At 40.5% G+C, this 19,370-nt stretch overlaps 1 protein-coding gene across 1 annotated transcript in view; it reads right to left on the bottom strand.

Annotated features, from left to right (window-relative positions):
- USP30 (ubiquitin specific peptidase 30) overlaps positions 1-19,370 on the bottom strand; it is a 99,591-nt gene that overhangs the window by 45,724 nt on the left and 34,497 nt on the right. The window contains exon 2 of the mRNA XM_031650730.1: positions 18,423-18,539. Coding sequence (XP_031506590.1) covers positions 18,423-18,475 — 53 coding nt within the window. The 5' untranslated portion in view covers positions 18,476-18,539. The remainder of the gene's footprint in view (positions 1-18,422; positions 18,540-19,370) is intronic.

Raw genomic sequence — 19,370 nt, 5'->3', positions numbered from 1 at the left:
ACTGCCTCTTCTGAGAATTTTGACCACGTAGGGCAATATGGGAGAAAAGCTGAGTGTGGTAGCCTCCAAGATATGTCCCCAGTGATCCGCCATGTTCTGAATTCATATCTCACATTGAATAAGGCTAACATGTGCAAACAAAAAACTATTGTGAGAGTGATGCTATGTGAATTCCAAAGCCAGGTCATAAAATACATTGTTGCTTCCACTTTGCTTTTTCTTGGAACACTTGCTCTGGGAAAAACCAGTCACCATGTTGTGAAGATGCTCAGGCAGCACTGTGGAGAGGTCCATGTGGCAAGGAACTGAGGCCTTCTGCCAACAGCCATTGCCAACTTGCCAATCACGTGAGTGAAAGTGGATCCTCCAGCCACAATCAAGTCTTCAGATGAGACCACAGCCATAGCCAACATCTGGCTACAACCTCATAAAAGACCCTGAGCAAGAGCCAGCCAACTCAGCTGCTCTTGCTGGATTCCTGACTCACAGAAGCTGTGTGGGATAACAAATGTTAATTTTTTTAAAGATGCTAAGTTTTGGGGGTAATTTCTTATGCAGCAGTAGAGAACTACTATACCAGGAGCAATCTTTCTCAAAGTGTGGACCTTATACCACCTACCTCAAAATCTCTTGAGTTAGTTGCTTGTTAAGAGTGTGGTTTCCAGGCCCCATCCTAGTCAAGTGGATCAGAACATAGCAGTATGATGCCTAAGAATCTGCATTTTGACAAGCTTCCCTAATAGTTTCCCTAATCACTTCCCTAATAGTTAAGCTCTAAAGTTTCCTCAAACTTCAGGTATTTTGGTAGCACCCTAAATTTTTTTTACCATATCTAGACTTTACCTTCACTATTTTATTAATCAACCTGTGGCACATAAATATTTTAAATATTCTTTTTAAAAACTGTTTTCACATGTAGAAAAAACCAATATTTTTCTAATATGTGTGAAAATAAGTATCTACATATGATAATTAAAATGTGATAAATATTTATATCATACATCACCTCAAGTCATCTTGATTACATTCAGAGGTAAACATTCCATCCTTAGTGAAACACTGAGATAGAGAAAGAAGGAAAATGGCTGGCCAGGTGTGGTGGTTCATGCCTGTAATCCCAGCACTTTGGGAGGCCAAGGTGGGCAGATCACGAGGTCAAGAGATCGAGATCATCCTGGCCAACATGGTGAAACCCCATCTCTACTAAAAATACAAAAATTCGCTGGTTGTGGTGGCGGGCACCTGTAGTCCCAGCTATTTGGGAGGCTGAGGCAGGAGAATCACTTGAACCTGGGAGGTGGAGGTTGCAGTGAGCCAAGATCACACCACTGCACTCCGGTCTGGAGACAGAGTAAGATTCCATTTCAAAAAAAAAAAAAGAAAGGATAAGAATAGTTACAGCACCCCACATTTTTCTCTGGAACTAGATCAGTTCTAAATGCTGGCTTCTATATCATCTCCTTGTGTTCTTACTACACTCATGGGTAGCAGATAGGGTAAGTTATAATTAGTGCCATTTTACAGATGAGAACATTGTAGGAACTTATCTAAGGTCACACGACTAGAACACAAGCCCTATCTCCTGTCTTCCCACCCAAACCTTTTTGCAAGATGTGACATTCCTCTATGGCCAAAATAAACCATAGAGAACTATGGAATAAGACACATAAAAATATAGAGGGTACACTATTGTAAAAGAATGTAACAAGACATGCAAATGAACTGAAATGAATTATAGATCTACAATTAAAAGTTAAAACTGTAAAACTTTCTGAGGAAAACTAGGAGAAAAATCTTTGCAACTTTGGGGTAGACAAAGATTTCATAGATAGGTTGCAAAAGGCACAAACTAGAAAAGAAAAAACTAATCAAAATTTAAAAATTTTTATCTTCAAAAGACACTGTTAAGAAAACAAAAAGATAAGCCACAAAATGTTTATAATACATATATCTAACAAAGACTAAGATCTAGAATATGTAAAGAATTCTTGCAATTCAATAAGAAGACAAACAATTCCCTCTGAACTGGCAAAATATCTGGACAGATACTTCACAATACAGGATATGAGAATGATCAGTAGGCACATGAAAAGACGGTCAACATCACTAGTCATCAGGGATACAAAATTTAACACCATAATATAATACCACCACACATCCATTAGAATGGCTAAAATTAAAGAAACTGATAATATCACTTGCTGGTGAGAATTTGGAGCAACTGGATATCATACATTGCTAGCAGGAATGTAAAATGATATACTTTGGGAAACTATTTGGCAGATTCATATAAAGACAAACATTAACTTATCATAATGATCCAACCATTCCTCTTCTAGGTATTTATTTATCCAAGAGAAAGGGAAATATAAGCCCACACAGACTGTTTGTTGAAACATTGCAGGTAAGTAGTTTAATAAATAACATTCATTGCTGAAGAAATAAATAACAACTGCAGCAAAAAAAAAAAATTAGACTAGCAAAAAGTTTAAAAGGGAAAAAAGCTTAAAAGGAAAATGTGTGCTATTTATAATAGCAAAGACATGGGTTCAACCCAAATGCTCATCAATGATAGAATGGATAAAGATAATGTGGTACATATACATCATGGAATACTATGCAACCATAAAAATGAATGAGATTATGTCCTTGGCAGAGACATGGATGGAGCTGATGCAGGAACAGAAATCAAACACCACATGTTATCACTTTCAAGTGGGAGCTGAATGGGAACATATACTGGGGCCTTTAGAGGGCTGGGGGGAGGTAGAGCATCAGGAAGAATAGCTAATGAATAGTTGATACCTAGGTGATAGGTTGATCTGTGCAGCAAACCACCATGGCACACTTTTACCTTATGTAACAAACCTGCATATCCTGCACATGTACCCTGGAACTTAAAACAAAAGTGGAAGAAAAAAAAGAAGAAAATCTAAGGAATGAGATATTCAGGGGCTTTGAAAAATTCAGACGTATTTCTGAGTATCTAGAAGGACATACACATGTGCAGGGCTCTCTACATGCTCAGGATAAACCTAAGATGGCCCTAAGTTTTCACATCTGACTGACCTTGATGGTTGACATAAGCAGGAAGCGAAGGCTAAGGCAGAGTTTTCAGCTGACAGGTTGAGTGTTGAAGGTGTGCCCCAACACATACATGGCACTCCCTGGCAAAGCCTGGAAGATTTACTGGTTCCAGGCAGTTCCAGGCATTTAAGGAACTCTCTATCCAATCATTAGCTGACCACTAAACTATCTGAGTTTTCAGTGGCCACACCTATGGGCCACTAACTGAGCTTATTAAATTAGTTCAGAAAAGTCACAAAACAAACAGCAACTACAACAGGCAGCAGCAACTACAACAGGCCAACAACAAGCCCTGAGGAGGGAGGAGAATCTGATTTCCAGAGTTGCCATATTATATTATATAAAATGCTCAGCTTTCAATAAAAAATATTATGACACATGCAAAGAAACAAAAAAAGTAAGTCCTATGCACAGGACGAAAAACAATAAAACCTGTGTTTGAGGAAGTCCAGACATTGAACTTATGAAACAAAGACTTTCAATATATTTTACATATGATCAAAGGAAATTAGACATAAAGATCTAAGGGAAAGAATGAGAACAATGTCTCCTCAAATTGAGAATATTAATAAAGAGAAATTATTAAAAGGAATAAAGTAGAAATTCTGAAGTTGAAAAGGAGAATAACTGAAATGAAAAATTCACTAGAGAGCACAGCAGCAGATTTGAATAGGTAAGCAAAGAATCAATGAACATGAAGATAGGTCCATTGAGATGAGGAATGGAAGGAAAAAGGATTGAAGGAAAATGAACATAGGCTCAGAGACCTGTGGGACTCCATCAAGCATACCAATTTAGGCATAATGGTAATCCCAGAAAAAAAGGAGAAAAACAAAAGGGAAGAAAAATACTTGAAGAAATAAATGACCCCAAACTTCCACAATTTCATGGAAAATATTAATCTATACATCAAAGAAGCTCAGTGAATTCCAAGAGGATCTACTCAAAGAGGTTCACATCCAGACACATTCCAATTGAACAGTAGAAAGCCAAAGACAAAGAGAATTTTGAAAGCAGAGAGAAGCAACCCTGACCTAAAAGGTATCCTTAATAAGACTGACAGCTAATTTCGCATCAGAAACCATGGTGGTCCAAAGGTAGTAGAAGGACATATTGAAAGTATTAAAAGAAAACAAAGCTGTCAATGAAGAATACCATATCTGGCAAAACTATCCTTTAAAAATGAAGAAGGAATTAAGACATTCCCAGATTCTCAAACAAAACAAAACAGAGAGATTTGTAACTAGCAGACTTGCCCTATAAGAAATATTAAAGGGCACCTGTAATCCCAGCACTTTGGGAGGCTGAGGTGGGCAGATCACTTGAGGGCAGAAGTTCGAGACCAGCCTGGCCAACATGGTAAAACCCCATATCTACCCAAAATACAAAAATTAGCTGGGCATGGTTCACACCTGTAATCCCAGCTACTCGGGAGGCTGAGGCAGGAAAATCCCTTGAACCCGGAAGGTGGAGGTTGCAGTGAGCTGAGATCACACCACTATACTCCAACCTGGGTGACAGAGCGAGACTCCTTCAAAAAAAAAAAAAGAAAGAAAGAAAGAAAGAAATGCTAAAAGGAACATTTCAGGCTAAAATGAAAGGGTACTAACAGTAATTCAAATGCACATGGGGAAATAAGGAGCATCAAAAGCTGGCTACATAGGTAAACATAAAAGAAAGTGTAAATATATGCATATTTTTTGAGACAGGGTCTTACTCTGTCACCCAAGCTAGAGTGCAGTGGTGAAACTTTGACTCACTGCAGCCTCAACCTCCTGGGCTCAAGCAATCGTCCCACCTCAGCCTCCCAAGTAGCTGGGACTACAGGCACGTGCCACCATGTCCAGCTAATTTTGTTTATTTTTTGCAGAGATGAGGTCTCACTATGTTGCCCAGGTCTGGAATTCCTGAGCTCAAGCAATTCTCACACCTAGGCCACCCAAAGTGCTGGGATTGCAGACATGAGTCATTGTACCTGGCCCTGTATTTTTTGTATACAATTTTTTTGTGTATCTGATTTTAAAGACAACTGCATAAAGCAATAATTATACATTTATGCTGATTGGCACGCATTGCCTAAAGATGTAATCTGAACAATAACAGCTTAAGGGGAAATGAGATACGTATGAGCAATGTTTTAATATACTATTGAAATTAAGTTGGCATTAATCCAAACTAGATTGTTAGAAATCAAAATGGTGGCTGGGTGTGGTGGCTCACACCTGTAATCCCAGTACTTTGGGAGGCCGAGGCAGACTGATCATGAGGTCAAGAGATCAAGACCATTCTGGCCTACATGGTGAAACCCCATCTCTACTAAAAATACAAAAATTAGCTAGGCGTGGTGGCAGGTGCTTGTAGTCCCAACTACTCAGGAGGCTGAGGCAAGAGAATCACTTGAACCTGGGAGGCGGAGGTTGCAGTGAGCCGAGATCGCGCCACTGTATTCCAGTGACAGAGCAAGACTCCATGTCAAGAATAAAATAAAATAAAATGAAATAAAATGTAAATAAATAAATAGAAATGGTAACGGTAATCTCCAGGGCAACTACTAAGAAAATAACTCAAAAATATATAGTGAAAGACAAGACAAGGGAAATAAAATACTACACTAGAAAATATATACCACAAAAGAAGACAGTAATGGAGGAACTGAGGAACAAAAAAGACACGACATATTGAAAGCAAATAGCAAAATGTAAATCCTACATTATTGGTGATTACATTAATTTTTTACATTAAATTTGAATGGATTAAATTCTACAATTACAAGTCAGAGATTGGCAAAACGAAAGAAAACCAACATAATCCAACTATATTCTATCTTCAAGAGTCTCATTTTAGATTCATAGACACAAATAGGTTAAAAGTAAATGGATGGGAAAAGTGGTATCATTCAAATAGCAACCAAAAGAGAGCTGAAGTAACTACACTAATATCAGACAAAATAGATGTTGAGACAAAAATTGTTACTCAAAACCAAAAAAACTTTATAAAGATAAAAGAGCCAATTCATTAAGAAGATAAGACAATCGTAATCATACATGCACTTAACGCCACAGCCTCAAAATACAATGAAAAAAAAAAAAGGACAGAATTAAAGGGAGAAATAGACAATTTAACGGTAATAGTTGGAGACTGCTATACCCTACTTTCAATAATGGATAGAACGACTACACAGAAGATCAACAAGGAAATAGCAGATGTGAACAACACTATAAACTGACTATTTCTAACAGACATCTATGGAGCACATCACCCAACAGTAGCAGAATGCATTTTCTCTCTTTCTTTCTTTTTTATTAGAAATGGGGGTCTCACTATGTTGCCCAGGCTGGTCTTGAACTCATGGGCCCAAGCGATCCTCCCACCTCAGTCTCCCAAAGTGTTGGGATTATAGGCATGAGCCACCACACCTGGCCTACAGAATACACTTTCTTCTCAAGTGGCTCATGAAACATTCCTCAAGACAGACGGTATATTAGGCCATAAAACAAGCCTCCAAATTTAAAAGAATTGAAATCATATAAAATATGTTCTCTAACTGCAATGGATCGAAATTAGAAATCAATAACACACAGGCATTTGGGAAATTTTATAGATATGTGGAAATTAAACAACACATTCCTAAATAGCCAATAGGTAAAGGAAACATTAACAAGGGAAATTAGAAAATACTTTGAGTAAAAATAAAAATACGAGGTACGAGTCACAATATTGTGGAGAGAAGATCACTATTTCTTTGGTAAGAACGACTCAGACATGTTGAGCTGCTTTTGTTTGCTGAGCTTTTCCTTAGGTCTGGACAGGTTCACCAGCTTCGGAATCACCTCTTCCTCTTGTTTATGTTACGGCCCTCTGGGAACACATTATCTGAGGGATTAGGGTTTTACTAGGAGACTTCTGGAGTTTGCCCTTTGAGCAAGCTACACAGTTTTTCTCTCTGACCTTTTGGCCTCCCTAGTTATTGTACTGATTAGACATCTTGAATTTTCATGGAGGGACGAGCTATGTGACCAAGGGACTCTTTAAAGTTGTGCATCTTTACATTATTTAACAAGGGCTTAACCTCTTAACCAAGCCTCACCTTTTTACTAGCTTCTGTGGCAAAGTCAAGAGGTACTTACCTGTTCCCAGCACAGTGCCAGGGATCTGGGAGTGACTCCAGATGGAAGTGCCACCCCATCAGCATGGCTAGCAGACTAGGGACTTTCCATCAATGTTTTATTCCCCTCACCCTTTTTTTTAATTTAAATCATGTGAAATTTGATCAAAAGAATTGGGTCATTCTTGTCATACCCAACTGAAACAGAGTCAAGAGGCCAGGGAGAAAAAGTACTCAGGGCACATAGCATTGTTCCAAGGCTGTATTAATAATTCTCTGCAAGCCTGTCTGCTCAAACTGCCTGCTGTAACCTGAAACCAGTGTTACTAAAACAACCTGCTGTGACGCTAAGGCTAATTTTACCCACCCCTGTCACTTATCAGTCAGAACTTGCCAGCTCCTCCAAACTTTACCAGTGCCAATGAACTTTCTTTCTAAATAATACATAACATTTCTCCATTTTACAAAACCTCCAAACTTCGCTTGTTCTTTATGCATACTGAAGACTACCCGGTCTATGTGTATGCCTTGAAGTATAATTCTTCCTTCTCAAATACCATGTTTTAAGTTTAGAGGTTCACCTCTATATTTTATTTGACTCTGACACTCCAACTTAAGTTTCAAAGAAAAAAAGACAAGTCCGTTTCTTGAATTTAAATCCATGGGCTTCTTTTTAAAAAATTAAGTGCCATTTTCATAACCGGTAGAATATTGTCTTGGTAAGAATAGGATTTAGAACACAGTTCTTTGGGGAACTGCTTGTATATAGCACATGCTTTTTGTTTTCAGTATTTCAGGCTAAGGGGCAGCTTGTCAATCTCTATTCCAGTCTCCTTTAAAATATTCACTTTTGTTTTAAGAATCTAAGGGGAGAAATCATGATGCATTGCTCTGGTGTGAAATAAAACCCATCTGGTTTTTGGCATGCCCCCACTTCCTAGACAGATGAATAATGTGGTGGGCTGGAGGCAACTGCCTTTGAAGTGTGCAATTTAGTAGGGGTTTTTAAAAGCATATTCACAGGGTTGTGCAACTATCACATGTACTTTGAGGACATTTTTGTCCCCTCTAAAAGAGTCCTCATATATATTAGCAGTCAATCCCCATTCCGCCTCCCCAACCCCATTCCTAAACAACCACTGATACTCTCTGTCTCTATGGATTTGTCTATTCTGGAAGTTGCATGTAAATGAATTCACACAATATGTGCAACATGTGGCCTTCTATGTCTGGATTGTTTCACCTAACACAATGTTATTAAGGTTCTTCCATGTTACACCATGAATCAGTACTGCACTTCTTTTTTATTGACAAATAATATTCCATTGTATGGGTATACCACATTTTGTTTATCCATTCATATCATTTGATAAACATTTGACTTGTTTCCAATTTCTGGCTATTATGAATAATAATGCTATGAACATTTAAATACAAGTTTTGCATAGAGCATTTATTTTGTTTTCTAAGACAGTATCTCATTCTGTCTCCCAGGCTGGAGTGCAGTGCTACGATCTTGGCTCACTGCAACCTCTGCTTCCTGAGCTCAAGCCACCCTCCCAAGCAGCCGGGATTACAGGCACAAGCCACTATGCCCAGGTAATTTTTTTTTTTTTTTGTAGAGATGGGTTTCACCATGTTGCCCAGGCTGGTTTTGAACTCCTGAGCTCAAGCGATTCACCTGCCTCAGCCTCCCAAAAAGTGCTAGGATTATAGGTGTAAGCCACCGCACCCAGCCTGCATGGAGCATATTTTTATTTCTCTTGGGTATTCACTCAGCAGTGGTATTGCTGGATCAGATGATAACTCTATTTCAAACTTTTGAGGAGTTGCCAAATTGTTTTTCATAGCGGCTACACCAGTTTACATTCCCACTGACAGTGTACAATGGTTCCAATTTATCCACATCCTTGCCAACACTAGTTATTGTCTGCCTTTTTAATTCTAACCATCCTAGTGGGTATGAAATGGTATCTCATGGTTTTGATTTGCATTTTCTGAGTGACTAGTGGTGTGGAGCATCTTTTCATGTGCTTATTGGTCATATTTATATCTTCTTTGGAGAAATGTCTGTTCAGATACTTTGCCCATTTTTAAATTAGGTTATTTGTCTTTTTATTATTGAGTCACAAGAGATTTTTCTATATTTTGAATGCAAATCTCTTATCAGATATATGATTTGCAAATCTTTTCTCCCATTCTGTGGGTTGTCATTTCACATTTTTGATGGCATATGCAGCACAGAAGTTTTTGGCTTTGATATAGTCCAATGTATCTATTATTTGTTCTTTCATTAGTTGTGCTTTTGATGTCATGTCTAAGAAACCATTGCCTAGCCCAAGGTCATGAAGATCTATTCCCGTGCTTTCTTTTAAGAGTTTTGTGGTTTCAACTCTTAGATTTAAAAGTAATTTTTCTAATCCTTCAGGCTACTCAAAACACATTTCTATGCCAGATTTGCCTTATGGTCATAGAGTGACCAACTGTCAAAGCTTGCTTGGGACTGAGGGGTTTCCTAGGACATAGGACTTTCGATGCTAAAACAGGCGAAATTCTGGGCAAACCAGGATGGCTTGGCCACTCCATTTATGGACTTCTAATTTGCCACCTCTGCTTTCCATGTGTTGAAATAGAGCCTGGATCCCTCCTCACCTGGATGGGAGATTCATTTGTTTTGATTGGTTTAACAAGCATTTTTTAAATGCCCACAACGCAAATCTTTGGGGATGAGTATGGTGAAAGATAGGATGGTGAATTGAAAGTGGATTTTTTGTTTAAGGTTATCTTCACAGCTTGAACCTTTTTTTTTTTTCTTTCCAGAATAGTTCTGATTTGCTTTCCGACTTTTCAGGTCAATTCTTTTTTTTTTTTTTTTTTTTTTTTTGAGATGGAGTCTCACTCTGTCGCCCAGGCTGGAGTGCAGTGGTATGATCTCGGCTTACTGCTTCCTCCGCCTCCCAGGTTCAAGCAATTCTCCTACCTCAGCCTCCAGAGTAGCTGGGATTATAAGCACGCACCACCACGCCTGGCTAATTTTTAGTAGAGATGGGGTTTCACCATGTTGGCCAGGCTGGTCTCAAACTTCTGACCTTGTGATCTGCCCGCCTCAGCCTCCCAAAGTGCTGGTTTTACAGGCATGAGCCACCTCACCCAGCCTCAGGTCAATTCTTTTTGCTTCTACCAGTTCATGGAGCTGAGTGAAAGTGGGCTAAAAATGGGTGGAATGATGATCACGTAGCAAGTATTTGAGGGAAGATACTAAATATACAAAGTCTCTATTTCCCTGTGTTTTGGGGAAAATTTATCATAAAAGAAAAAATTCTATAATATAAGGAGAAAGTCATCTTATATTTGAGTCTTTACAAAAATCATATTACAGGGTGTCATGGCAATTCTTTATTCTGGGGAAGACCTATTAGCTGAGATGATAATCTGCTAAGTTTTAGAAAAGGTCATCTAATGGAATTAGTTTTTTTTTTTTTTTAAGGTGGGGGAACAATAAAATGGTGCATTGATTTAATTATTATTCCTGGGTATATGACCTCACAATCACAAGGAGTGAAAGTTATTGTAAGCCAAGTCTTTTAAATACAACTTTTTAAAAAAGCAATACATAAGTTGTTAAGTTGTGGGAACAACAAATACAAATACGCACAAGTGACAAAAGCGACTGCTTTGTTATCAAGAATGGTGCTCATGAGTTAGCCTAATATTTTAAATGGCAGTTTAAAAAATTGTGGCAAAATTATACATAAATGAACTACCCTTTTGATTTACAATAGACACTTAGTTTATTGTAGTAAAGAACACATAATATCTAATTTACCATTTCAACCATGTGTCCCCAACCAGTGGTTGGTAACCACATTCTCTCTCTCTCTTTCTTCTTCTTCTTCTTCTTCTTCTTCTTCTTCTTCTTCTTCTTCTTCTTCTTCTTCTTCTTCTTCTTCTTCTTCTTCTTCTTCCTCTTCCTCCTCTTCCTCTTCCTCTTCCTCTTCTTCTTCTTCTCTCTCTCTTTTTTGTTGTTTTTGGACAGAGTCTCACTCTGTCACCCAGTTTGGAGTGCAGTGGCACAATCATGGCTCATTGTAGCTTTGACTGCCTAGGCTCAAGTGATCCTCCTACCTCAGTCTCCCAAGTAGCTGAGACTACAGATGCACACTACCACACCTGACTAATTAAAAAAAAATTTCTAGCGATGATGTCTTGCTATATTGCCAGGGCTGGTCTCAAACTCCTGGGTTCAAGCAATCCTCCTGCCTTGGCCTCCCAAAGTGCTGGGATTACAAGCCTGAGTAACCACACCTTGTCTCTACCTTCTGTTTCTAGAGTTTGACTACTTTTGAGACCTCATTTAAGGGGAATCATGCAATTTTTTTTGTTGTTACTGGCTTAGCTCACTAAGCATAATGTTTTCAAGCCTCATCCATATTGCAGCTTCTATTGGAATGTCATTCATTTGTATGTCTGAATGATATTCCATTGCATGGATAGATCACATTTTGTTTACCCATTCATCTCTTGATGGACACATGGGTTGCTTCCACTGTTTGGCTATTGTGAATAATGCTGCTATGAACATTTGTTGTCCATGTTTTTGTTCGAGTCCCTGTTTTTAACTCTTTTCGTATATACCTAGGAGTGGAATTGCCAGATCACAGAGTAATTCTATGTTTAACTTTTTTTTTTTTTTTTTTTTTTGAGACGGAGTCTCGCTCTGTCGCCGGGGCTGGAGTGCAGTGGCTGGATCTCAGCTCACTGCAAGCTCCGCCTCCCGGGTTTACGCCATTCTCCTGCCTCTGCCTCCCAAGTACCTGGGACTACAGGCGCCCGCCATCTCGCCCGGCTAGTTTTTTGTGTTTTTTAGTAGAGACGGGGTTTCACCGTGTTCGCCAGGATGGTCTGGATCTTCTGACCTCGTGATCCACCCGTCTCGGCCTCCCAAAGTGCTGGGATTACAGGCTTGAGCCACCGCGCCCGGCCTCTATGTTTAACTTTTAAAGGAACTGTCAGTGGCAAATTTTAAAAGTGCTATATCTCATGCAGCTGAATTGGAAGTGAAGATGATGTGATCCGGAAAAAACTGAGTTAAGTGAGTAAGAAAGTGGACTCAGCATGACAAAGACAACGCCATTGAGGACACATGTGTAGAGTTTGAATGAAACTGTTCCATAAATGTGACGGACAAAAGTAGCATTTGTAAATGGGTTGTTGTTTTATGTAATGTGCCGTTTTAAATGCATGTCGTCAATTAATAAATTAAAATTTTAAATAGACGTTGAACATTTTATCTAGTTCTACAAAATATACTATATTAAGATGGCTCAAAAGTATGTTTTTTTTTTTACTTTTTTAAATTAAACTTTTTATTTTGGAATAATTTTGGATTTACAGGAGAGTTGTAAAGACAGAACAGAGGGTTCTGGTATACCCTTTGCTCAGTGTCCCCTGATTTTAACAATACTGTATATATTTAAGATGTACAACTTGATGATTTGATATATGCGTACACTGTAAAAGAATCACAATCGGCCGGGCACAGTGGCTCATGCCTGTAATCCCAGCCCTTACGGAGGCCGAGGCGGGTGGATCACAAGGTCAGGAGTTCAAGACCAGCCTGACCAAGTTGGTGAAACCCTGTCTCTACTAAAAATACAAAAATTAGCTGGGCGTGGTGGCGGGTGCCTGTAATCCCAGCTAGTCGGGAAACTGAGGCAGAGCATTGCTTGAACCTGGTAGGTGGAGGTTGCAGTGAGCCGAGATAGCGCCACTGCACTCCAGCCTGGTGACAGAGTGAGACTCTGTCTCAAAAAACAAACAAACAACCTACCTTTTTGTGTGTGTGTCTGGTGAAAACATTTAGAATCTACCCTTTTAAGAAATTTCAAGTATCGTTACCTACAGTTACCATGCTGTACATTAGATCTCCAGAATTTATTCGTCTTGTATAAATGAAAGAAACTTTGTACACCTTGATCAAACATCTCCTTATATTCCCTTTCTTTCAAAAATTTGTTTTTAGATCTTGTATTAAGATCTTGCTTATAGTAGGGGTTTGACATATATTTGTTTCATACAATCATTTGCCATGCACATGAATATCCATCATCTTGTTTAATCCACACAACAGAGCTGCAGGTTGGTATCTGTCTCTGTTTGACAGATGATGCAACTGAGACTCAAAGAGGGAAGATAACCTGTCCACTGTCACACAGGTAGTAAGTCACAGAGCTGAGTGTTTCTGACTCCAAAGCTGGTGCCCAGTACACAATGACTGACAGCTGGGCAGGGTGACAGGATTTTTGTAGGTGTGGGAAAGGTATAAAGTAGGTTCCCTGCCTTAATCTTACAGTGTAACTTGCAGGAAGAAGGTGAACATGTGTTCAGCGGCCGAAAATGTAGTTCAACATGTATTTCAACAATGATTACTGGAAATAAACTATTTGCTTGGTTAAGAATGTAGAGTGTTGTACAGATGGGAGAGGAGGGACTATGGGAGGACTGGAGAACTTGGGGAACTTTCTCAGAGGCCTTAGCAGATAGGGTACAATTAATGTCAATCAAAGCTTGCCCCTCTCACCCTACCTTCTAGGCACCGGCCCTACCCACAGCCCTGCCTCCTCAGCAGTTGTGTTCTCTGTTATGGACTGCCATATACCCTGGCTGACAGAGCAGGAGCACCGTCATCTTGGACAAACACTGCCACTTTGTTCCAGCTCCCTTTCTAACCTCATGCATTTCAAGGAAATCACTTCTCTTCTAACAATAAGCAGCCAGAAAGAGCAGACAGTGAAACACAGATAAGGTAGCTCGGGCACAGAGGGAGGGGGGAAAGTCTCTTGGGTGACCACCAAACTTCACACTCATACAACGGGCCCCAGTAAAACAGTGGGCCGTAATAAGTACATTCCTTTCCCTTTAGGTGCACTAAGATAGGGAAGCTAAATGCAGTCTCAGGGGGTATGCCTGCAGCAGCAGGGAGATGTATGGGAACAGACACAAAACTCTCCCTCCCAGATAAGCAAGACAAAGGGACAGAGCAACATTCTGAGCCTGTTATAAGCTCTCCCACCCTGAACCCTTAAAAACTCTTAGTCTGTCAGAGAGGGTGGCCTCTGACCTAACTAGGCCAGAAGCCCCTTTCAGGTTTATTCTCCAAAATAAACTTGTCTTTGACAGTTGAACCACTTTTCATGTTTCTTTCCTCTTCCTTTAATTCTTACACTGGCCACAGGTGACTGGTCCAGAGCTAGACATCTGGACCAAGCTGCAGCTAATATCTTTCCATGAGAACTCTCCACGACCCATATAAGCTGGCTTAAAAAGATGTACTGTGGCAATCAGAAGTTTCTCTTAGAAGGTAGGAAACCTGACATGATTCATAGCTGAGCTGAGCAGGAGTTGTAAGGATGCCGTGTAATTGGATAAGGACTACAACAAGCCAACATTTTAATTATACATTAATATTTTCAAATCTCAAGGACATTTGATACGGTTTGGATGTTCGTCCCCTCCAGATCTCATGTTAAAATGTAATCTCCAGTGTTGGAGGTGGAGCCTAGTGGGAGGTGTTTGGATCATGGGGGTGGATCCTTCCTGAATGGCTTAGCACCATTGCTGTGGTGATGGGTAAGTTCACGAGACATCTGATTGTTTGAAAGTGTGTGGTAGCTGGCTGTGGTGGCTCATGCCTGTGATCCCAGCACTTTGGGAGGCTAAGGGGGGTGGATCACCTGAGGTCAGGAGTTTGAGACCAGCCTGGGTAACATGGTGAAACTCTGTCTCTAATAAAATTACAAAAATTAGCCAGGTGTGGTGGCACATGCCTGTAATCCCAGCTACTCAGGAGGCTGAGGCAGGAGAATTGCCTGAACCTGGTAGGCGGAGGTTGCAGTGAGCTGAGATCATACCATTGCACTCCAGTATGGGCAACAAGAGGGAAACTACATCTCAAAAAAAAAAAAAAAAAAAAAGTGTGTGGCACCTCCCCTCTCTCTCTCTTGCTCCCCTTCACCTTCCATCAAGCTTCACCTTCCACTCTTAAGCTTCCTGAGGCCCTCACCAGAAACAGATGCCAGCACCATGCTTCCTGTACAGCCTGCAGACTGTAAGCCAATTAAATCGCTTTTCTTTATAAATTACCCAGTGTCAGGTATTCCTTTACAGCAATGCAAAAACGGCCTAATAGAATATTCCTGCAACTCAACAGCAAAAATCCCTGAACAATTCAATTAAAAACTGAGTGAGGGACTTGTATAGACATTTCCTCAAGGAAGATATGCCAGTGGCCAATAAGCACATGAAAAGATGCTCAACATTGTTAGTTATTAGGGAAATGCAAATCAGACCACTTCACACCCACTAGGATGGCTATTATCAACAAGTGTTGAGGAGAATGTGGAGAAATTGGAATCCTTGTGCATTGCTGGTGGGAATGTAAAATGGTACAGCTGCTGTAGAAAACAGCTTGGCAGTTCCTCAAAAACTTAAACATAGTTACCATATGACTCAGCAACTCTTCTCCTATTTATATACTCAAAAGAATTGAAAACAGGGACTCAAAGGGATACACTGTAGACCAATGTTTATAGCAGCATTCTTCACAATAGCCAAAAAGGTGGAAACAGCCCACGTGTCCATCAACAGATGAATGGATTAACAAAATGTGCTATATACCTACAAAGAAATATTACTCACTCATATAAAATCATGAGGTTCTGATAGTTGCTACAACACGGATGAACCTTGAAAACATTATGTTAAGTGAAATAAGCCACATAAAAAGGACAAATATTGTATGATTCCACTCTTATCAGGTAACTAGAGTAGGCAAATTCATAGAAATAGGAAGTAGAATAAGCCTGGCTCTGTGGCTCACACCTGTAATCCCAGCAGCTTGGGAGGCTGAGGCAGGAGGACTGCTTGAAGCCAGGAGTTGGAGACCAGCCTGGGTTACATAGCAAGACTCTGTCTCTATAAATAAATAAATAAATAAAACTTAGCTGGGCATGGTGGCATGCACCTGTAGTTCCAGCTACTCAGATGGCCGAGGCAGGAGGATTGCCCAGAAGGTTGAGGCTGCAGTGAGCCGTGATTACACCACTGCACATCAGCCTGGACAGAAGAGTGAGACCCTGTCTCTAAAAAATAAAAATAAAAAAGAAAGTAGAATAGAGGTTACCAGAGGCTGGGAGGAGGGAGGAATAGGGAGTTATTACTCAATGGGTAGAGTTTCTCTTTGGGGTAATCAAAAAAGATCTGGAAGTCAATAGCATGACGGTTATATAACATTATTAATATACTCAAAGCTACTAAATTGTACACTTCAAACTTTATGATACATAGTTAAGGACTGAATGTTTGTGTCCACCCCAAATGTATATGTTGAAGTCCTAACCACATAATGTGTGTTTGGAAATGGGGCCTTTGGGAAGTAATCAGGGCTACAGAAGGTCGTGCAGGTGCGGGCTGACATGATGAGATAGTGCCCTTATAAGAAACTATGCCAGAGAACTTGCTTTCTCTTTCTGCTTACATGCCGAGTAAAGAGCATGTGAGCACAGAGAGAGAAGCTGGCTATCTGCAAGCTGGGAAGAGAGCCCTCACCAGAACCTAACTATACTGGTACTTTGATCTTGAACTTGTCAGCCTCTAGAACTGTTAGACAGATTTCTGGGCTGGGTGCAGTGGCTCACGCCTGTAATCTCAACACTTTGGGAGGCCAAGGTGGGTGAATGGCTTGAGCACAGGAGTTTGAGACCAGCCTGGACAACATAGTGAGACTCCTTCCCCAGAAAAAATACAAAAATTAGGTGGGCATAGTGGTGCACACCTGTGGTCCCAGCTACTCAGGAGACTGAAGTGGAAGGATCACTTGAGCTTGGGTGGTTGAGACTGCAGTGAGCCATGATCATGTCACTACATTCCAGCCTGAGTGACAGAGAGAGACCCTGTCTCCAAAAAAAAAAAAAAAATTCTGTTGTGTAAGCCACCAAGACTATGATATTTTGTTATGGCAACTGAGCTGGCTAAGACATATGTATTTACCACAATAAAAATTACTTTTAGACCAGGTCCAGTGGCTCACAACTGTATCCCAGCACTTTGGGAGGCCAACGCGGGTGGATCACTTGAGCCCAGGAGTTCGGGATCAGCCTGGGCAACAGAGCCAGACCCTGTTTCAAAAAATTTATTTTAATTAAAAAAATTATTTAAAAGAATCATGGTAATAAGATGCACATGGTTTTAAAAATAAAATAGTACCAAAAGTTTACAATTAAAAAAACCCTTCAGGCAAGGGTCAGTGGCTCACACCTGTAATGCCAGCACCTTTGGCCAAGGTGGGAGGATCACTTGAGCCCAGGAGTTTGAGATCAGCCTGGGCAATGAAGCAAAACTCTGTCTCTACAAAAATACAAAAATTAGCCAGGTGTGATGGTGCACGCTTGTAGACCTAGCTACTCGGGAGGCTGAGGTGGGAGAATCGCTTGAGCTCGGCTGAGGCAGGAGGATTACTGTCCAGGCTGCAGTGAGCTGTGATCTCACCACTTGCACTCCAGCCTGGGCGACAGAGCAAGACCCCGTCAAAAAAAAAAAAAAAAAAAAAAAAATCACTGTTCCACTTCCACCCACCCTCAGTCTTTTAGCTGCTGCTTTTAGTACCTGCAGGCAAATTTCTATATGAGATCTCATTTGGCTAGTTTTTGTTTTCTCAATTTTGGACATGTTCTGTTCATTTCCATAAACTTGATGAGGATTTAGTTTTCCCAATACCATCTTTTTTTTCTTATCCTTCATAGGTCAGCTAACATTTTCAGGTAGTAGAAAAGATATTGGTTTGGGGGCGGGGGTTGAAGAGAGCAGCATAATGATAAGCACTGTATTTGTCAGAGCTCTCCAGATAGACAAAACCAATGAGATAAATAATATCTTCATGTAATATAATATATTACATAGATATAAATATAAGATATCTCTCATATAATTCATGGGAGGGCATTTATCAGCGGAATTGGCTGACATAATTAGGGAGGCTGAGAATTTCCACAATAGACCATTTGCAAGCTGGAGACCGTGGGATGCTGGTAGTATGGCTCAGGCCAAATTTAAGGGCCCAAAAACCCAAGGGGGCCACACGTGTAAGTCCTGGTTTCTAAAGACTAGAGAGCCTGCAGTTGTGATGCCCAAGGGCAGGAGAAGAAACCACTCTTGGAGCGAGAGATCAACTCACCTTTCCTCTGTTTCTGTTCTGTCTGGGCCTCTAGCTGATTTGACGGTGCTCATTCACACATCGAGGACAGATTTTACTGCACCATTCGGGAGGCTGAGGTGGGAGGATGGCTTGAGCCTGAAAGGTGGAGGTGACAATGAGCTGAGATCGCACCACCGCACTCCAGCCTGGGTGATAGAGCCAGACCTTGTCTCAAAAAAAAAAAAAAAAAAAAAAAAAATTAATTAAAATAAATTTAACCATTGCAACAGCTAACACTTATTATGTGCCATCCAAGTGTGTAGTCCTTCACCTGCATTTTATCTTTGATTCTGACCACCGCCCTATGAAGTAGTTATGGTTATTGATCCCGTATTTCTGATGAGGAAATGCAAGCACAGAAAGTTAGACAATCTGCTCAAGGTTACCCACCCAGGGAGAGGTGGAGCTGGGAAGAGAGTCCCAAGGACTGAGCCTGTTCTAACCATTCTCCAGTTTCAGGCTGCAAACTCCCTTTTTCCCTCAAGGGAACTTGACTGGGTCTCTGTTGAACATCAAAAAATACTGATTGGCCAGGTGCGGTGGTGATCACGCCTGTAATCTCAGCACTTTGGGAGGCCGAGATGGGTGGATCACGAGGTCAGGAGTTCAAGACTAGCCAGGCCAAGAGAGTGAAACCCCACCTTTACTAAAAATACAAAAAAATTAGCCGAGCGTGACGGTGGGCACCTGTAATCCCAGCTACTTGGGAGGCCGAGGCAGAGAATTGCTTGAATCCAGGAGGCGGAAGTAGCAGTGAACCAAGATTGCGGCTCCAGCCTGGGTGACAGAGTGAGACTCTGTCTAAAAAACATACAAACAAACAAACAAAATTCCTGATTAAGGCACATGAGTAGAAGCTGAAATAGGATGATAAAAGGGGGCCATTTATTTATTTAATTTTGAGACAGGGTCTTGCTCTGTCACCCA

Source organism: Papio anubis, chromosome 9, assembly GCF_008728515.1.
Source record: "Papio anubis isolate 15944 chromosome 9, Panubis1.0, whole genome shotgun sequence".
In the NCBI taxonomy this organism is placed as follows: domain Eukaryota; kingdom Metazoa; phylum Chordata; class Mammalia; order Primates; family Cercopithecidae; genus Papio; species Papio anubis.
The sequence above is the reverse complement of the archived record's forward strand: the minus strand, read 5'-3'. Positions and strand labels throughout refer to the sequence as shown.